Source organism: Siphateles boraxobius, unplaced genomic scaffold, assembly GCF_051911475.1.
Source record: "Siphateles boraxobius isolate OS27281-9 unplaced genomic scaffold, OSU_SipBor_1 26, whole genome shotgun sequence".
Classification (NCBI taxonomy): domain Eukaryota; kingdom Metazoa; phylum Chordata; class Actinopteri; order Cypriniformes; family Leuciscidae; genus Siphateles; species Siphateles boraxobius.
In genome coordinates, this window is record NW_027508876.1 from 52,661 (window position 1) to 71,533 (window position 18,873).

Below are 18,873 nucleotides of genomic sequence, written 5' to 3' on the forward strand. Positions count from 1 at the left end.
ATAAGTACTCGAGAGAGTATGAGATTTCTGACACAGCCCAAGTTAGCGACATCAGGTACGGTCCAGTCACTTTGGTCAGAGCAAGATGGTGATGTAACTTTACTACAAAAAATACAGCAATTTTTTTAAATGTGCCTCAGGTGCTTTTGCTTTTTAAAGTTGTTTCTTATTTTATACATGCAACTTGACTAGTTTTATTGTAAATTTAAAAAAATCATTTCAACAAATTTACCGTAAACATAGACGTATTACTTGCTTCCAATATATTTAGTCACTTTCACCTGAAACTCGGGCTCAAGGAAAATCTCTTTGCTGTGGTTCATATGCATTCAACTTATAAATATGCAAAAAATGTACCTCAAATAATAACTGATGATTAAGTCATTCTTCTTAAAACATTTACGAAAAAGTGTTTTTTATTTGTTTATTTGACAAGCAGCAGATTCATGTTTGTCACCTCATTTTTGTTTTTTAATATTTTGAAAGTAAATGCAATTATCAGTATACCGGTTTTATTACAATATTTCTTTTACTTTGATACATTAAAAAAAGAATACACACAACAACTGCAACGTGAGAAAAAGAAAGCGTGGTTGTTTTTTTCCGGCCGTTTCTCGAACCTTTCACTTGTTTTGCTCTATGTGATGCATTTCATCTGCTCGCTTTCTCTTGTAGATTACGTCTAAAAATGTATTATCCTTTTACACTGGAGTAGCTATAGGCATTCTTCTTGTTTGGTAGACGCACTGAGCGTGGCACTGGTGATGTAAACAGCATAAAATCAGAAGGAGGAGGGCGGGGGGGCGGAGAGATGAAGTATGACTGTCCAGCTACTCAGAGGCTCTTTAACAAAGATGGAGGCACAGAGTCCCGTTCAATCCGATGGTCGAGTGCCGGAGCCAGCCAGAGCCCAAAATAAAAGACATGTTAACCGTTCACGCTTTACGGCGTTTATTTTCTTTCATTAAATTAATATGGTCTTATGCGACATAGCTGTATTCATCCGCAGAGCTCTGGCTTCGCTCGATGTACTGCTTGTCGATAAGAACCTCAATGCACTTCTTGATCATGCTGATACTCGGGCTGAATCTCGCTTTGGATTGGTTGATCACCTGAAAGAATAAACACACACGAATTAAAATTAGGCTGCTTATATTTGCAGTATTTACATGCAGTATATAGTATGCGCATATTCAGAATTACTACATTTACCAAAATTCACATTATAAAATGGACAGTTCCAGTCCTAGATGCGGATTGGTAACAAAAAAAGTAGTAATGTAGTAACAGCGAAACACTGAAAACATAAATGCATAATTAAGATTACTTGATGACAGTGATTTGAACATGCAGTATATGATGATGCCGTTAATACTGAAAAAGGTGATTAATTGCATGATTAAAATAAAACCGTAATAATGCCACATTCTGTACACTTTAACTCAGGGTAATCATCGTTAACTAAGACTAAAACTTTTCTGTTAATTAAAAAAAAAGCTAAAATAAAAAAAATGATATTAGTCGAAAAGCTTGAAACGAAAATTAGAAATGTTGCATTGGCAATAAACTGAACTAAGTTAAAGTTGAAGCACTAAAATCATTAACTGGAAATAAATACATTAAACCTAAATAACTATTTAAAATCTAATTCATTTGCTTATTTATTTTATTATTTTAAATTTCTCTGGAAACACCCCCCCCACACGCCCACTTTGTTGTGTTTATTTTTATATGGCATACTTTTTCACATAATAAAAAATAAAAAAAGTTGCATTTATAGAGTTTGCAGTATGTTAATGTTCTGAATCTGAACATATTCTTACATTCAGATGCGTGTTCTTTCACAGTCTGATTATAAACCGATCTCTGGTAACAACAAGAATGTTCTTGAGAACTGATCTTGTCGTGACTGACCCAGAAACTGAGGATTTGATCTTTTTTAGCAAAGCTTGTGAACAGATTAAAGTTGCAGACTTTATTGAAATCCATATTTCCTACAAGATAAAGAAGCAAGGCAAATCTGCCGGCATCACTGTGTCCTTGATATGCAGCACGACCCATAAATCAACGTAAGCATTTCTAGATGCTGGACGAGAGAATAAACTGTTCTCTAATAAAGCAACAAATTGAAGGCTGAGGGCTGCCATTGTTACGAGCTGTTTTCTGGCTGAAGGTGTGTGTGTGTGTGTGTGTGTGTGTGTGTGTGTGTGTGTGTGTGTGTGTGTGTGTGTGTGTGTGTGTGTGTGTGTGTGTGTGTGTGTGTGTGTGTGTGTGTGTGTGTGTGTGTGTGTGTGTGTGTGTGTGTGTGTGTGTGTCAGTGTGTGTGTGTGTGTGTGTGTGTGTACAGCTGCATTATTACACTGCAGGAATAACTGGAGCGCCAGTAGAAGCTGACAGCCCATAATCAAATACATTTCTCTGCGTTTTCCTCTACATTAGCAGTCAACAGCTTTGTTGTCATTTTGTTTTGTCATTTCCACAGCTTTGACTAAAAGCAATATATGTTTGATCAAACCACATGGGAAACATACAATAAGTAAGTTTAAAAACGTGGAATATTAAAGTGGAAATAGTAAGTTAAGATTTCATAACTACAACTTATTTCAAACTTCATGGGGACAAAAACATAATATGATAACATATGAATACAGTTCATATCAGCAGCTGTAGCTCGGCCCTGCCAGTTACAGTTAACAGTTGTTCCCCGTATACCTCAGAAAACGTCACTTCAGAGTCACATGATCCTTCAGAAATCATTCTAATGAATGAATGAATGAGGCATTTATATAGCGCTTCCATATGTACACTCAAAGCACTTTACAATCACCACACACACACACACACACACACACACACACACACACACACACACACACAAGCTATAGGTGAAGAGGACAGAGAGTGATAGAGCCAATTCAATGGATTGGGATTATTAGGAGGCCAGTGGGTGGAATGGGGGTCACACACCCCTACTCTTTTACGAGAAGTGCCACGGGATTTTTAATGACCACAGAGAGTCAAGACCTCAGTTTAACGTCTCATCCGAAGGACGGTAATATGATGATTTGCTGCTCGAGTAACATTTCCGATTATCAATGTTGAGATCAATGAATGAAATCAGTTTTTGCCACTTGACATTTTTGTGGAATTTTTTGTAACAATAAAAGTCTTGATCTAATGCATCCTTACTGAATACAATTATTTATTTAAAATAAAAATCTTACGGACCACAAATCTTTGAAGAGTAGTGTAAAATGTACAATACATTTGTCAGTAAACATCATGGTAGTGTTTGCTTTACTAAATTTAATCTATGCTCAAATCTGCCCATTCAGGATACTTTTCAAAACTGATTGAGAATGAGAGTTTGGGGTGAAAATGTGCTCAATTACCATAAAAATAATGAAAATAAATAACAGATCTTACTGGTCCTAAAACGGGCTTCATCTTCTTGATGAAAAATACAGTTATTATATCTTTGTCATTGTATTCTGAGGTGAAATATGACATTTACAGCCCCAGTTACAGAATCACTCATGTTCAACACGATGAAGGTTATGATCTATTTTAACATTCCCTCTCTATTCACTGTTTAAAAGAGACAAACAATGTAAAGCTTGTCTACGGTGTGTGTGTGTGTGTGTGTGTGTGTGTGTGTGTGTGTGTGTGTGTGTGTGTGTGTGTGTGTGTGTGTGTGTGTGTGTGTGTGTGTGTGTGTGTGTGTGTGTGTGTGTGTGTGTGTGTGTAATAAAAACAGCACACATTACAGTTTTCTTGTGTAACGGCCTGTGTTGGAGGACTCTCTGCTCTTCAGACGTGTTCTGACAGCAGTCTATGACGACGTCTCTCATTCCTGAGATTTCACAGCGCTCTTATCTGCATTTACAGCCTGACCTCTGCGTCAGGAGCCACACTATATACCGCACGCTTCCAAGACTCGCTTTCACTTCATATTGGCGTCCGAGGCCACAAGTGATGATTACACACTGAAACTGGAGTTTTAGCAGACGAGAGTGTCATCTCACCTCTTGTATGAGGGCGTTGTGTCTCAAGATTTTCCTGGCTTTCATAATCCTCACTATAGCAGCCTGTAAATACATTTTCCTGTCTTCATCCACGGCACTCCTCGTCTGTTCCAGTTCCTGCCGCACACAGAGGACAGAACAGGGTTTATATGACTAGATATTGTGACATCAGAAGAGCTCAAAAGTGTATTTCAACATGGAAAGAGCAGAAAATTGCAGACTAAGGATGCTCAGATCAAAGAACATGTACAGGTCTCGACATTAACGCTTATCCAGGGCCGACCGGTGCCTGATTAAAACATCAAGAACAAAAAAAATAACTATGGAATCACCAAAACGTGAGAACGATTCTGCATTAATTTAGTGTACATGGCGAATGATGGTGGATTATACTCTATAATGCAACATTTATTGACGGTAATGAGTCTCGCACAGTCTCATGAAGAGAAATGGAAACAAATTGGCGCAGCACACAAAGAAACTCAGTTAACATACTGCAGTAAAAATCCAAAATGAGTTTTTATATTTATAATATATGATACAGTTAAGCAGCATCACACAACCAAGAGTGCGTTCTTCCTGAACACCATCGAGATTTAAATTGTGACACTGATTTCATTCGACGGTTCAATTAACAAGTAGCTAGTTAATATTAAGTCATTTATATTTTAGATGCAATATTACCTATCTATTTGCACACAGTATTGCATTAAACAATCAGTTGTCAAAATAGAAATTAAACCCTGAGTTAAACTTTAAAACACTGCATAGTCTTCATATGAATTGAATATACATTGATTCTTATTAAAGCTCCTAAAGTTATTCAGTCATGAGTGAGTGGTTTTGTCTTTAACATTAATGACAGACAGCAGCAGATATTTGCATTAGGCTTTAAGACCGGATGCATGGATATAATATAATGAAGAATCAACAGTTTGTCCACTTAATACATAACTGACTGTAAATACTCGCCACGACGGACGTTTTGACATTTTTGTGTATATTTGAAATCTCGCAGCACACAGAGAGTGTGTGGGGATCAGTCTCTTCCACAGTTCAATGCACTTTTAATAACTATTTTTAATATAAAGCCTGTCCCGCAGTAGACTGCATTTTACCACAGTCACGTTACATGATTAGACTGAGTTGGACATTAAGGTTAGGCTTTTAAGGAGGGCGAAATTATCATTTTATCTTGGTAATCATGTTTTCATAATCATTGGAAGCCAAAATCGAAACCAAAACAAAAATTTTATTCATCGCAACTGTTTTTCAAATGCCTTACCAATGAACGCATAAAACCCATGAAAGTCACATGATAGAGTCACGTGATATAATTATTGTAGGCATGCTTATAATAATCTTGTAGGCAGTCATTGGTGTATTTCAACATTATTATGAGGACATAAAAGATCATGATCTCAACGATTTGCTTGAAAAGTAGATTGTGGACGTCTTCAGGATCGATCACTATATAACATCGTCAGATGTCCCAGCCCTTTGGTGAAGTCACATTAGTAGGGTTGTATTTGTATTAGGAATTTCCACCATAATAAATAACAAGATCAACCAATAACATCTGCTCAACACGAGACTGTACCTGTGGTGTGTCCTTCTGCATTGACGTCGTGATCTTGAACTTTGTTCTTTTACTGGTGAAACTCATAATTAGGGAAAAAGTGGATTCTGCCTCAATTTCCTCCTGGAGGGAAAAAGAAAGTGGGAGTTTAGTTATAATCAATCAATGAACAGTTTGATTAAAGTGCCCCAGTTATACTTTTTTGGGATATCACCTTTCATGCAGTGTGTAATACAGCTGTTTTTGAATGTAAAAGGTCTGCAAAGTTACAAAGATCAAAGTGCAGATAAATGGAGTTATTTTTTATTTAGCTTTTCATAAACAGGGAAACATTAATAACAATCACAATATGTTCTACAATAAGTGTCAGAAACAAAAACTCCCCCCTGTCCTCATTCGTAGACGTTATAAGTACAAGTCATACATATTGTACTCCAAGAAACTAAATAAGTATGTGTGACTGACTGCCTAAATATATACACATATGAGGAAAAATAAAATAAAATGAATTTAAAAAAATGATTGAATAAATTACTTTGATAATGCATACTAATAATATATACATATGTATACATATCATACGTATATACCCCTATATTAAATAAAACTATATATACCTACATAATTATACATCTATGTGCATTACATACGATAAATGGAGTCTTCATTAATTCCAAACTTACTTTCTGCCCGATCCAACGTAGGTTTGTAAATGATTTGCATAATGCCAGCCTATGGTCTTCATTGACTGCCTGTGAACAATGTCTACTTTGACCCTAAAACACTGCAGTTGTAGCCGAGACTTGAAGAGTTTGGTTCAGGACATGTAAAGACGACGCCACTTTGAATCCACTTTGAGGACTTGAAATGATTTTTCACCATTTTTACTGATCGTATCACTGTGTATAAGTGCTGAGAATGACCCAGAGAGGAAATTTAGATATGGTAATGAGCGTTTAGTTTTCGACACATTCTGTAAACGACCAATCACAAAAGACTGGGCAATCTGACCAATCAGAGCAAAGCAGGCTCTCGGAAAGGCGGGGTTTAGAGAGACTTAATCCTTTATTGAACCGTTTCATTATGAGAAAATCCAAGTGTTTTGTTTTTTTTTACCTTGGATGCATATACAGTGATGTGAATAAGTTAGGACACCCATGCTAAAGTTGCCTAAAAAGAGGAATACAAAATCATCTTTTGGAACTTGATCTTAATGCCTTAATTGGAAAAATGAGGAAAAATCCAACCTTTAAGGACACCAATTTTCTTTGTGAATGAATAATGTATCGTAAATAAATAAATGTTCTTCCTTAAAATACAGGTTGCATAAGTCAGGACACCCCTATGTTAAATTCCCATAGAGTCAGCAGATTTGTATTTTTAAAGGCCAGTTGTTTCATGGATTCAGGATAATATGAATCCTGATAAAGTTCCCTTGGCCTTTGGAATTAAAATATCCCACATCATCACATTCACTTCACCATACCTAGAGATTGGCATGGTTTTATTTCAGTTAGACTAATAGCTGGTTTGATTTGCATTGAAAGATGATCTTATGGAAAGTTCCCCATGCCAATCTCTAGGACTTACTGCACCCAGACTTACTTTCTCAGAGTCGTGGCTGATCATCTTGACGTCCAGCAGAGATTTGATGGTCTTCTGGAGCTCCTTCTCGTTCATCTGCGTGCTGTCCTGCAGTTCTTTATAGCTCACGGTCTCGCTGTTATTGAACGCCAGCAGCACGGCCATCTGATAGGTGGTCACCACCGCCACATACGGCTTGGACAGATAATTCATCTTTACCTCACCTGAGAGAAACAAGTTGGTTGAGACAAACAATATGCACTTATACTATATCCAATCTGTACTCAACCGTGTGGTGTATGACATTTATAAGGTTATTTAGTCATTGGGCCTCAGTCTGATCCCTGCCCCTCCACTGCTTAAGGAAAGCTGTGACAGTTGAGTGCATGTTTTCGGTTAATTAAGTGTATCATCCGGGTATTTAAAGTGCATTTCTTTCTTGTGAACGCATCATTTATAATACCAAACGACACAAAATAGTACGCAAATTAGGACGCACTTTTAAACTTAGATGAAAATTAGATGTGCTTCCTTGACAACTAACTGAAATAAAATAATGTTTAAATTTAAGTAAATTACCACAACTAAAGCTGAAATAATAAATAAACTAAAGCAAAATAGAAATATTTTATTTTAATTAAAACAAATTAAAATGACAGAAGCACCTAAAATTACTAAAACGCTAAATAAAATTAAAATACTAAAATTAAAATATAAAAATAAAATATAAAAATAAAGCAAATTCAGAAAACTAATACATAATATCCTACTATATAAATAATACTAAAAAATGTGATGTGATTTAGGACACTTTGAAGCAGCTCAAATATAAAATTAAGTTTCGATTTGTTTAACTTGTTTTAGTCACCACATATTTTCCATATTTGAATGCGTGTTATTTCATGAACTTTACTATTATTTTAAAATGTTCTAAAATTCAAAAATGTGGTAAATAGTAATAATAATGAATTAGTAAGTGTGTTGAAACTTGTGTCTGGTGCTGTACGTGAAGGATAAAGTTTTGTTAAAATACTGCACACTTATATGAGTGAGTGCTAGAAGTGTGACTTTATTTTGCTGTGTTGACGGATTACTCCGGATATTTTGTCACAGCTCAGTGCGATAATCTGACTCTTGCCAGGGATTTGCTGTGGTTGTGTAGAAATACCAGGTGTGGCTAATCAGGCTTAAACAACACCAGACAACATACATTATTTGTGTTCGAAATCACCTCCTACACCCTCATTCACTATTCCCTACATTACTCCACTTCAAGTAGTGAATAAAAACGAGTGAGTGAATTCGGACACTGGAAGGGATACCGCTTTTGCATAGTTTGTGCTTGCTGTTTAATAACCATTTGAAACTTACCAGATTGGCAGCTCTAATAGTAATGAAAAGATTTATCTTAAACTCAGTCATGTATTAATAATGAATTAAAAAGGAAATTACGCTGAAGCCACGTTGGACCAGCGGTTTGGAAAATGCAAGCGCCATCTTCTGGTCAGACGTGGAAATTCATTCAGTGCGTCACTCTCACAGTGCATTATGGGTATTCTCTAACTATCCGTTAAGTGTACATCAGTTGTACGCTCGTTATTGTGGTGCACTGTGGGATTGAATGGGTGCACTCGATCACGTCCAACACGACAAATGGCTGTTCCCTCAAATAGTGCCCTATTTAAGGGTAGGGCTGTCACTTTACGTTCAAAAATCAATTGCACAATCGATCGGACCAACCAACACAAGTTTCGAAAACGAAAATAGGGAATCGATTTTAACTGCCTTTTTTTTTTAACCAAAAATGTGTATTAGGTAGACAGATCAATACAGTACACAGAACATGTAGGATGTTGGAAAATAACAATATCTTTTCTGTTAACCAAATGCTTTTTAATATTCGCTATTACTTCAGTGCAAGTGAACAAGCGCGCCGTTATTTGTTGCTTAGTGACGTGTGTGTTCAAGCAAGCCAGAAATGCGCAGATTCTGCGCAATACGCTGTATTTAATATATCATGAGGACTCACGAATTGCGTATTTGCGCTAAATCCACGCAGATTTGGCTAACACGAACTTCCCCAGCAAAGTGAGTAAACATAGAAACACGCAAAATTGGCTCGTCATATGACAGCGTTACCCGCCAAAGTTAATTTTTATCCGAATTTGGCGTGTGTTCATTTCAATCCTTGAATGTTGCACTTTGTCATTGTGCAAAAAACTTCACGCCAATAAATCATCAGAAATATTGCTGACTTGTGCGCGTCTCAAGCGCCCTCTTTACGTTCGTCCTAATGCCTGTTAGTTGTCCGTGGATTTGCCAATATTTGGTGTTGAAAATGGAAACGTCTTTAGACATGGAAAAATCGATTTTACAATCGATTCAATGAACACATATGTCTCAAAAATCGTGATTTTTTCACAAAAGTGACAGCCCTATTTAAGGGTATGGGGTGATTTCAAATATAAATATAAAAGTTTGATATAATACATCTGTTGATTCTACACATTAATTTAGTATAAATATATATATATTTTTTAATTATTAATATTAATATTAATTGGGGGCTTTTCACAACTAATATTCATATATGTGATTAATTACAATTAATGAATCAGCATAACATCTTTAAATGTTCAAAAGTTTGGGGTCAGTACAATTCTTTTTTTAAATAAATTAATAATTTTATTCAGTTTTGCCATCACAGGAATCTATAACATTTGATTAAATATATTGCAATGGAAACCCGGCATTTTAAATCGCAATAATATTTAAATTGTAACATATAAGGTCAAATAAATGCAGCCTGGGTGAGAGGAAGAAAAAGATTTTAAAAAATTGGTTACACTTTATTTTAAGGTGTCATTAATTAATATGAATTAATTACATGTACTTACTATAGGGTTAGGGTAGGATTAGGATTTGGTTGAGGGTTAATTGCATGTATTTACGTATAACTGTTATTACTATGGTAATTACATGTCACATATGTAACAAGGACACTGTAAAATAAAGTGTTACCAAAAAATGGTTTATGATCGACTTTACCTGTGCAGAGATAATGTAGCCAGGTCAACTTCCTTCCGCTGAAGTGCTGATTATAAAACAACTCAAACTGCAGAAGAAAGAAATCCGTTAAATCAGCGTCATCTACTTTTATAACGAAATGAAAGAGGATTTTACATGTTCATCTCTCAGTACATGCAGGAAGCTTAAGTTCTTGCCCCTAATAAAAGCATGATGACATGGCGGCTTACCATTTGTACACTTTTCTCCAGCTCCTGTGGGATGGCAAACGTGGAAGAGGGAACATGTGTGAGGGGCCATGCACCTGCCTGAAACACATGGAAAACAGGCATATTCAACATTACTGAAGCAGTATTTATTATATATGATTTATCTGTGCACATCATTCTGTTCCTGGTAATCTTGAATCAGAATAACTTCCTCTTCCAGCTTCTCTTCTCTGATGACGAGGGCGGAGCTATAACCTGTCACTCACATGAGATCAGCCAATAGCAGAGCACAACCGTCCAATCAATTCCCACCCAACTTTTGTTCTCGTTCCAAAAGCCGTTTCACTCGGATATACGTCACAATAAGGAAGAAAAGACTAGCGAAACTTCTGTTTAATGCTGATTTTAAAGTCATAATTTAGTGTTTTATGACCCTTATAATTAAATAGGCTGTTTTTGCAACTGCATGTTTAAGACTTTTACATGTATATGACCTCTGTCATGATTGGCTAATCATTCTGCGTGTAAAATGAGTAGCAAAATCCTGTTTATATAAATGTGGGAAATCATTTCTTGATTTTCTCAAAGTTTCTCACAATAGTCAAAATTGTATTGTTTCCTGAATGTATTTTTAAAACTGAATCTATTTGGTAACCACCATTTTTCTCACTTAATAATTACTTATTCAATTATTGATATAATTATTTTTGGGGGAGTGGGGGTTCTCAGTTAATATTAATGAAAGCGATAAATTACAATTAATTATATATATATATTTATTTAGCATATGTAATTAATTTGATAACATATGTAAATGTGTTAATGGCCTAAAAGTTTTTACAACTTTGCTTCTGGATTGTATGGCCTGTTATATTGTCAACCTGATGAAAACCGCATGTCTGATCATTTAGAAAAGTAATAGCTTTTCTAACTATATAATAACTTCTCATCCAGACGCACGATTTGAGGTAACATTCATGTCCGTAGCATCAAGTTGCGGGATTAAGTTTAAAGGCCCGTTCACACCAAGGACGATAACTATGATGATAAAGACATTGTTCTAATAAACGATTTAAATATAAAAGAACAACTGTACTGACAACAGCACAGAAAAATTATAGTTGGAATCACTTTCAGTTAGCTTATAGTTCTGGTGGGAATGGGCCTTAATACTTAATGAGCACATTTACATCCACACCAGTACGCTGATAACTCACGAAAATCAGCTTATTGAAATAACCTGTTGTCCAGGTTTACATGCAAATGAATGCAATTAAACCACGTTTACAAGACTTTATTAATAAATCAGGATTTTTCCCAGTAGTGACATCAAAATGTAATAATTAGCGTGTCTAACGGAGAGTTTTTCCTTTTGTTCTGTAGGTTATGATGTTAAATAAAGCGTTATAGACTGAAGAAGAGTGTTGCAACATGTCATCGGCTCATATATTTTCCTCTCATGCGGTTACAGATGCACCTCTGCACTTTTTATTTCTGCACTTTTATCATTTTTAGACTGAGTTTGCGATATATATTTCCTCCTCTCTTACTGCGAAACACTGGAAACGCGCTCTGTAGCGCTGTGTGTTCGCTGTCGGCTACGCTAGAAACATGACCGCACAATATGTCGACCTCCACAGAAGGAGCCCGTGGTTATGGAGATATAAATGTCTCATTCTAAGGTAGTAAAAACATAACGGTTCATTATGCAAGGTCTTTATACACCACTGAAAACATAGTTATGGATCTTATATTGCATTTCTGTCAGTAGATCCTTAGAAATATTACACAATGCACCTTTAAAGAAATCCCCACTGATGCATCGGCGTAAGGGGCAGAAATTGAGATGTGATGATCGGTTTATGCTTCAGCCGTTTATGACTTTACCCCGACGAAGGAAAGCGAGTTAAAGGGGTCATGACATGAGAAACCAAATTTGCCTTGATCTTTTGGTATATAAGAGATCTATGTACTATTAAAACTTCCTGCAAGTTTCATAGCTTAAGACGTCCTCCCCATTATAAAGAAGCATTTATTTAATCAAGCTCTAAATACAGCTCGTTCTAGATCCATGGTATGAAGTGACGTCACGGTGCGAAGTGACGTACCAGTCGTTTGCATATGACCGCCTCCAGCGCAAGACAACTACGCCTCATTTCGCATCATCGCATGCGTTGTCGTGCAGCGAGTGGGTCTGTTTAGAAGATGACTGCGATGCTACGCAGATGTGCTGTTCCTGTTTGAGTCTTTGAATACGCTGCCGAAGGATCCAGACGTCAGGGAAAACAGTCGGATGCAGTTTATTTGCAGCATATGCAGCCCGCCAAAGCTTAATTTGAACGGTGAGTGATCAGATGAGTGTGACAGGGCATGTTACTGAAGAACGAGCAGAGAGAGAGAGAGAGAGAGCCCCGGCCGCGCGCGCGCCTTCAAACTCTCTCTCTCTCTCTCTCTCTCTCTCTCTCTCTCTCTCTCTCTCTCTCTCTCTCTCTCTCTCTCTCTCTCTCTCTCGCGCATTTGAATCAAAATCACTTGAGAATTGACACGATGGTAAAAGATCGGAAGACCGAGGTTTCACGTGGTGGAGCATTGTGTAGTCTACGTGTGATACAAAATGATAACGTTAATAATTTATGAATAAGCAGCACTGACGTTAACCAATCATAACAGTGGGCGTTAACACTGAACTCTTAAAGGGGAAACACCTCCAAAACAGACTGTTTGAATCAGAGGTGAGAAACAGGGTGGGAAAAGGTCATAAATCACTATATTTTTACATGATCACGTGCAGTGTCGGCTTATTAAACATAATCCGGTTAAGAAACATGCATGTAAACGCACTCATTGTATGAAATATGAACACAGTAATAGTATTATCTCTTACCTGTAATACATAAATCTGGAAGCTGATGCCCAGGTCCACTACAGTCTCCTGGGTTTTGATAAAGTTGTTGAATTTGTTGTTGAGGTCGGTGCTGACGCTCATATCAGTGTACATTCTGTGCAGTTTGCTTGTGAATTCATAGCCACACGCTTGCTGCAAGCCAAAGAGAGAGAAACAATGAAAGGTCTGCTCACTTTAATCACACGAAACCCTTCATCAGTCTCATCCGCCGTTCTGCATAATGACAAAGCAGACGCCCACAGCCAGCGAACACTCGCTTATAGACTCACATCTGGGAACCTTTACACACTTACACAAGAAATCGGCTGTGTGTGAGACTTTCTGTACCTTCAGTTTGTTGATCATGGCTTCCTCGGAGTCCATGGATAATGAAAGTCCATGTATTAACCTCTTTGCAAGCATCCTGGCATAAAACTAAGAATAAATGGCAATTAAAAAGAGAGGAAAACAGGAAATCAGTGAATGCCAAACACAGAAAGACTATCCAAACCAGACACAAAATGAAAGAAACTATATCAAATCAGTTCAGTCCCCATGATTTAACATTTGAAATGTTTTAGCACATCGTTAGCATATTTTAACATGTTGCTAAACATTTTGTTAAATATATTTACATATCGCTAGCACAACAATGCTAGCATGTTTAAACACATTTTGTTACAATGTTTTAGCACATTGATAGCATTTTCCTAACATGTTTTAACATTTTCATATCATGTTTTAACATGATAGCATGCTGCTAATGCGTTCTAACACATTGCTAGCAACTTCTAGCATGTTTTAACAAATTGCTAACATGTTTTAACAATTTCATATCAAATGTGTTCAAGCCATGTCAGTATTAATGTAATTACATGATTTCAAAGAGTCACGTCCTCGTAGAACTCGTAATTACAACTTTGTTAACTTTTTTATGCATTCCGAGTCTGAGGATGTGAAAAGCGTCACGGGTTGTCATCTCGCAATTACAGTAATTACAAAATGGCATCAAAGCAGCTCATGTTTCTCACGTTTTAGCATTTTTTTTCTAGCATGCTATAACATGTTAGCATGCTGCTAGCATCTTTTAAAACATTCCTAACACAACAATGCTATTGTTAAAGTTTTACATGTTACTAAAACGTAAACTTTTTTGACGTTATCTTGCTGCTATCATGTTTTAACATGTTCACAGCATGTGCTAATACGTTTTAACATGTTGATAAAATATTTTAACATACTGCTAACATGTTTTCACATTTATAACTTCTTGTTGCCATGTTTTAACATATTGCTAAGATGTTTTAACATGTTCATAACATGTTTCTCACATGTGACAATATTTGCTAGCATGTTTTAACACATATCTAACACAACAGTTCTAGCACATTGTTAAAACATGCTAGCATGGGATGGGAAATATCAAAATGTTTGATCAAAAGCTTTTAGCTGACATCACAGACTATGATTTGCAACTTAGATATTCTCATTGTAGAGAATTTCAATGGACATTGGAGCAAGATATATGACATCATAAATATTTTTGGTTCATTTTCCCGATAAAAAAATACTTTTTCTAAAGCTTAAAATTTGATTTTGTTTAATTTTTTATAAAAGGGTTATTTTGTCAACTTTTAAGTAAAATGCATCAACACAGGTTCGAATCCAGCTCGCAACATTTTACGTATCCTGTTTCCCCACCTTCTTTACATCATTTCCTGTAATCTTTAAATCAAGTCACGGCCTCACCTTCTGAAACACATCTTTGTCATCAATGTATTTGAAGACCGTGATGAAGCTGGTCAGTTTGTCCTCAACTTCATTCTCCGTCATTCCTTTTGCAGATTTCTTCAACAGGTTGTCACAGTACTTGGCCAGCTGTGTAGCGGCAAAGAGGAAAGGGAGTGTGAATGTTCAGTCAGTGTGTGTTCATTAGGTTTGTAAGAGTTTATTTAGTCATCTTGATCTAACACTGGCAGGATAAACAGTGGTTACACACCAGCTCAGGTGCTTTGCAGATGGATTTGGGCTCTCTGAAGTTCACTACTGAAGTCAAGGCCTGCAAGGGAAATGAGCAATAAAGGCACAAACCACAAACTCCAGTGTTTGGAAACACTCACATGAACCCGAGGCCAATGCTTTCTCAATCCCAGATCCCCCCTACTGGACTAAAGGGAGAATGTACTGTAAAATTAATTTTCTGGAGAAAATGTGTGTTTAATTCTCAGCCATGATGCTATAGTGTTGCTGAGGACATGTGACATGAGTGGACATGTGTGTTTTAAGTATATGTTATATTATATTATACTATATTAATTTCAATAACTGCATTTGTATTATTTCAAAGTATTTAAATTTGTACTATCATTACATTACGTTATTGCATTACATAACATTATAATGTATATTTATATATTTTATTATATAATATAATAATTTCCATAATTGCATTTGTATTATTTCATTACTATTTCAAAGTATTGAGTTTTTACATTCCTTATGTTATGTTATTATATTATAATTTAATCATATTATATATCAGTTTCCATAATTGCATTTGTATTATTTCAAAGTATTAATGTTTTTATTATTATTATGTTGTTATTATACTACATTACCTTAAATTACTATATATTCATAATGTCCATAACTACATTTGTATTATTTCTAAGTACTGATATTTTTACTATCATTATGTTATTACATCATAATTTATTATATTATATATTAATCTCCATAATTGCATTTGTATTATTTCTAAGTACTGATATTTTTACTATCATTATGTTATTACATCATAATTTATTATATTATATATTCATCTCCATAATTGCATTTGGGTTATTTCTAAGTATTGATGTTTTACTATTATTATGTTAGGTTATTACATCATAATTAGTTGTTAATTAATATTACTCAGTATTTTTTTGCATGATTACACTGTAATACAGGCACCTTAAAATAAATGCAGCCTTTATATTACATTATGCTGTGTAAATATTTCAAAGTATTGATGTTTTTACTATTAATAATGAGTGTCTAAATGTTTGCCTGTTACAGTATAGACACATGTAAATCATTTTTAAACTGTGTTGAAATGTAAATGTACCTTATCAAGAGCACTCATGAAGTGTTGGTCCCCATTCAACACTGTGTTAATCAACTGGACAAATTTACTATGAACCTCTAACACTGACTCCACAAACTGGGTTGGCATCTGCAAGACAAAGGTCAGACAGCACCACAATTAATGCTATATACAAATAATTCTGCATATAAACCTGTTTTAATCACATATATAGCTACCGAGCACTGTTAGACTCGAAGGCCTGGTTTCACAAACAGGGCTTAGATTAAGCCAGGATTATGCCTTAATTTAATTAGGACATTAAAGTAGCTTTCATAAACACGCCTTGGAAAAAAAAACATTACTGATATGCATCTTGAGACAAAACAATGGCAGTGACATATTTTAAGATATGCCAGTGCAAGTTACTTTCAGTTAAAAAAGCCTTTTAGTCTGGGACTAGACTTAAAGCTACAATATGTAAGATTTTTGTAATAAAATATCCAACATTAACTTGCACAGTGTGATATATTTCCTGCAGTTGTGTACTTACAATATCCCAAAAGTCCACAAAGATTTTTAATTTCAGAGAAATTCCAATTTTAAATAATGGCCCGTCCCGGAAAAAAATGTCACTTGTCAATGACGCAATATCCGCGCTATCCTCGGTTTCAGCAATATCACGTGGACAAATGCGGAAGTGGTGGTTATAGCTGTTGTGTACATACTGGATCACGATTACTCTTTGGCGAGTATTGAAACTCAAAAAAAACGTAAGCGTCGATATGGGGAGACACGCAGAATTTCTGACAACCGGAGGAATAAAACAAGGATGAATATCGTTTTGGCGTTTTTGAGATGGAGAGAGCTTCGCGACGAACTTGGGCTTGACAGAGACTCTGCTCTCGCATGTGTATTAATAGACAGGGTAAGCAAATCTATGTATTTTTTTGTACAAGTAACGTAACACAGGTCAATAATAGCACTTATAAACAATGTGAGATACATATATTACGTAATATATACATATATGACGTGACAGATCATAATGCATGTGTTGATTCATCTCAAAAACTATCAAGTGATTGTTACGCTGATGAAATTTCACAGTTATATTGCTCTTTGTACTTCGGTAATGCTTTTTATCATGTGTGGTGACTAAGATTATGGCAGTGCAATTAAATACAAAAAAAATATTTAGCCATTGCTTGCAAATACTGTGGGTTCGTTCAAATTTACTTTTAGTACGATTGTTTTGAACACGTAAAACAACACGGCATTAACCCAGCAAATCATTTGACAAATAGCTGTAACAGGATAATATAGCATTACATTTCACGTTCATTGCATTTAATTCATTACAATGACAAAATAGTGTGATCACACATACAGGTAGTACCAAAAATAATAAATGACCTCATCCGTGATCGTGATTCGTTAATTCAATACATCTCTGGATTACGGTGGCCGAGAAGGGTCACAACACATACAAACGCCACAACAACTACATATTCAGAAAACATCTCCAAATTCAGAAAACACATACAAACGCCACAACAACTACATATTCAGAAAACAACGTTGTCGATTTTTACTTCACGTACGCTGCAAATAAGAGGCTACAAGAGGTAAGTGTTTCTCTTTTATTATGACAGACTTGTCGATGTGCTCTGATACCGAAGTGGATTTGTGTCTTTTCAACATATTAAGTTATTGTCCCCATAACATATTAGTCCACGCAGATAATTGTTAAACGTTCTGCCAACGTTGTTAACTGGAAACTAGCTGGCTAGCTCACTTCTGGTCACTAAATAGATGCATTACTTGTAGCCATAGACAACAAAAGCGCACATTCAGATAGCGTGAAGACAACCGTATGGATGCGGGTCCGTCACTGATTATGCCCCCCTGGAAACTTTTCCATTGTGTCTTTGCAGTTTGCAGTTCGTTTCCCTATTTGCTTGTTCTGTGAATATTTGCAGCGTACGTGATGTGAAATTGACGAAGTTGTTTTCTGAATATGTAGTTGTTGTGGCGTTTGTATGTGTTGTGACCCTTCTCGGCCACCGTACTGGATGGTGAGAACGACATCATCGTTGCACTCTCCTTCATAGCGTGATCAAGATTCGCCTTTATTATTGTTCGTAAACTGCGCCCCCTTGCGGCGAAAAATCTTACATATTGCATCTTTAAGCCTTGTCTGTGAAACAGTTTTCTCTCCACATAACCCCAGTTACTCACGTTTTCCTGAGAGAGGTTACCGGTGGCTCGGAGACCCTCATCATGGATGTGGACCTGGAGCTCTTGGATCATGTGAGGTAAGCCGCTGGACACGGCCCGCAGTAGCGTGTACATATTCGCCATATCTGAAACCAAACAAACCATCGATACGTCCTACATTTACAACAAGCCAATGGACTACTTGCACAACTACTTACACGTTCTACTTATTACATCTCAGGAGTTTCCGGTAACAGCGCTCAGCGCACATACATACA

General features: G+C 36.1%; 1 protein-coding gene across 2 annotated transcripts in view; it reads right to left on the bottom strand.

Annotated features, from left to right (window-relative positions):
- Positions 1-398: 398 nt before the first annotated feature.
- cul2 (cullin 2) overlaps positions 399-18,873 on the bottom strand; it is a 30,426-nt gene continuing 11,951 nt past the window's right edge. For both annotated transcript variants that reach the window (XM_077244086.1, XM_077244087.1), the window contains exons 10-21: positions 18,617-18,741; positions 16,418-16,525; positions 15,308-15,367; positions 15,058-15,186; positions 13,657-13,743; positions 13,309-13,461; positions 10,446-10,523; positions 10,237-10,303; positions 7,210-7,412; positions 5,626-5,727; positions 4,026-4,142; positions 399-1,112 (exon numbers count right to left, since the gene is read on the bottom strand). In XM_077244086.1, coding sequence (XP_077100201.1) covers positions 981-1,112; positions 4,026-4,142; positions 5,626-5,727; positions 7,210-7,412; positions 10,237-10,303; positions 10,446-10,523; positions 13,309-13,461; positions 13,657-13,743; positions 15,058-15,186; positions 15,308-15,367; positions 16,418-16,525; positions 18,617-18,741 — 1,361 coding nt within the window. In that variant the 3' untranslated portion in view covers positions 399-980. The remainder of the gene's footprint in view (positions 1,113-4,025; positions 4,143-5,625; positions 5,728-7,209; positions 7,413-10,236; positions 10,304-10,445; positions 10,524-13,308; positions 13,462-13,656; positions 13,744-15,057; positions 15,187-15,307; positions 15,368-16,417; positions 16,526-18,616; positions 18,742-18,873) is intronic.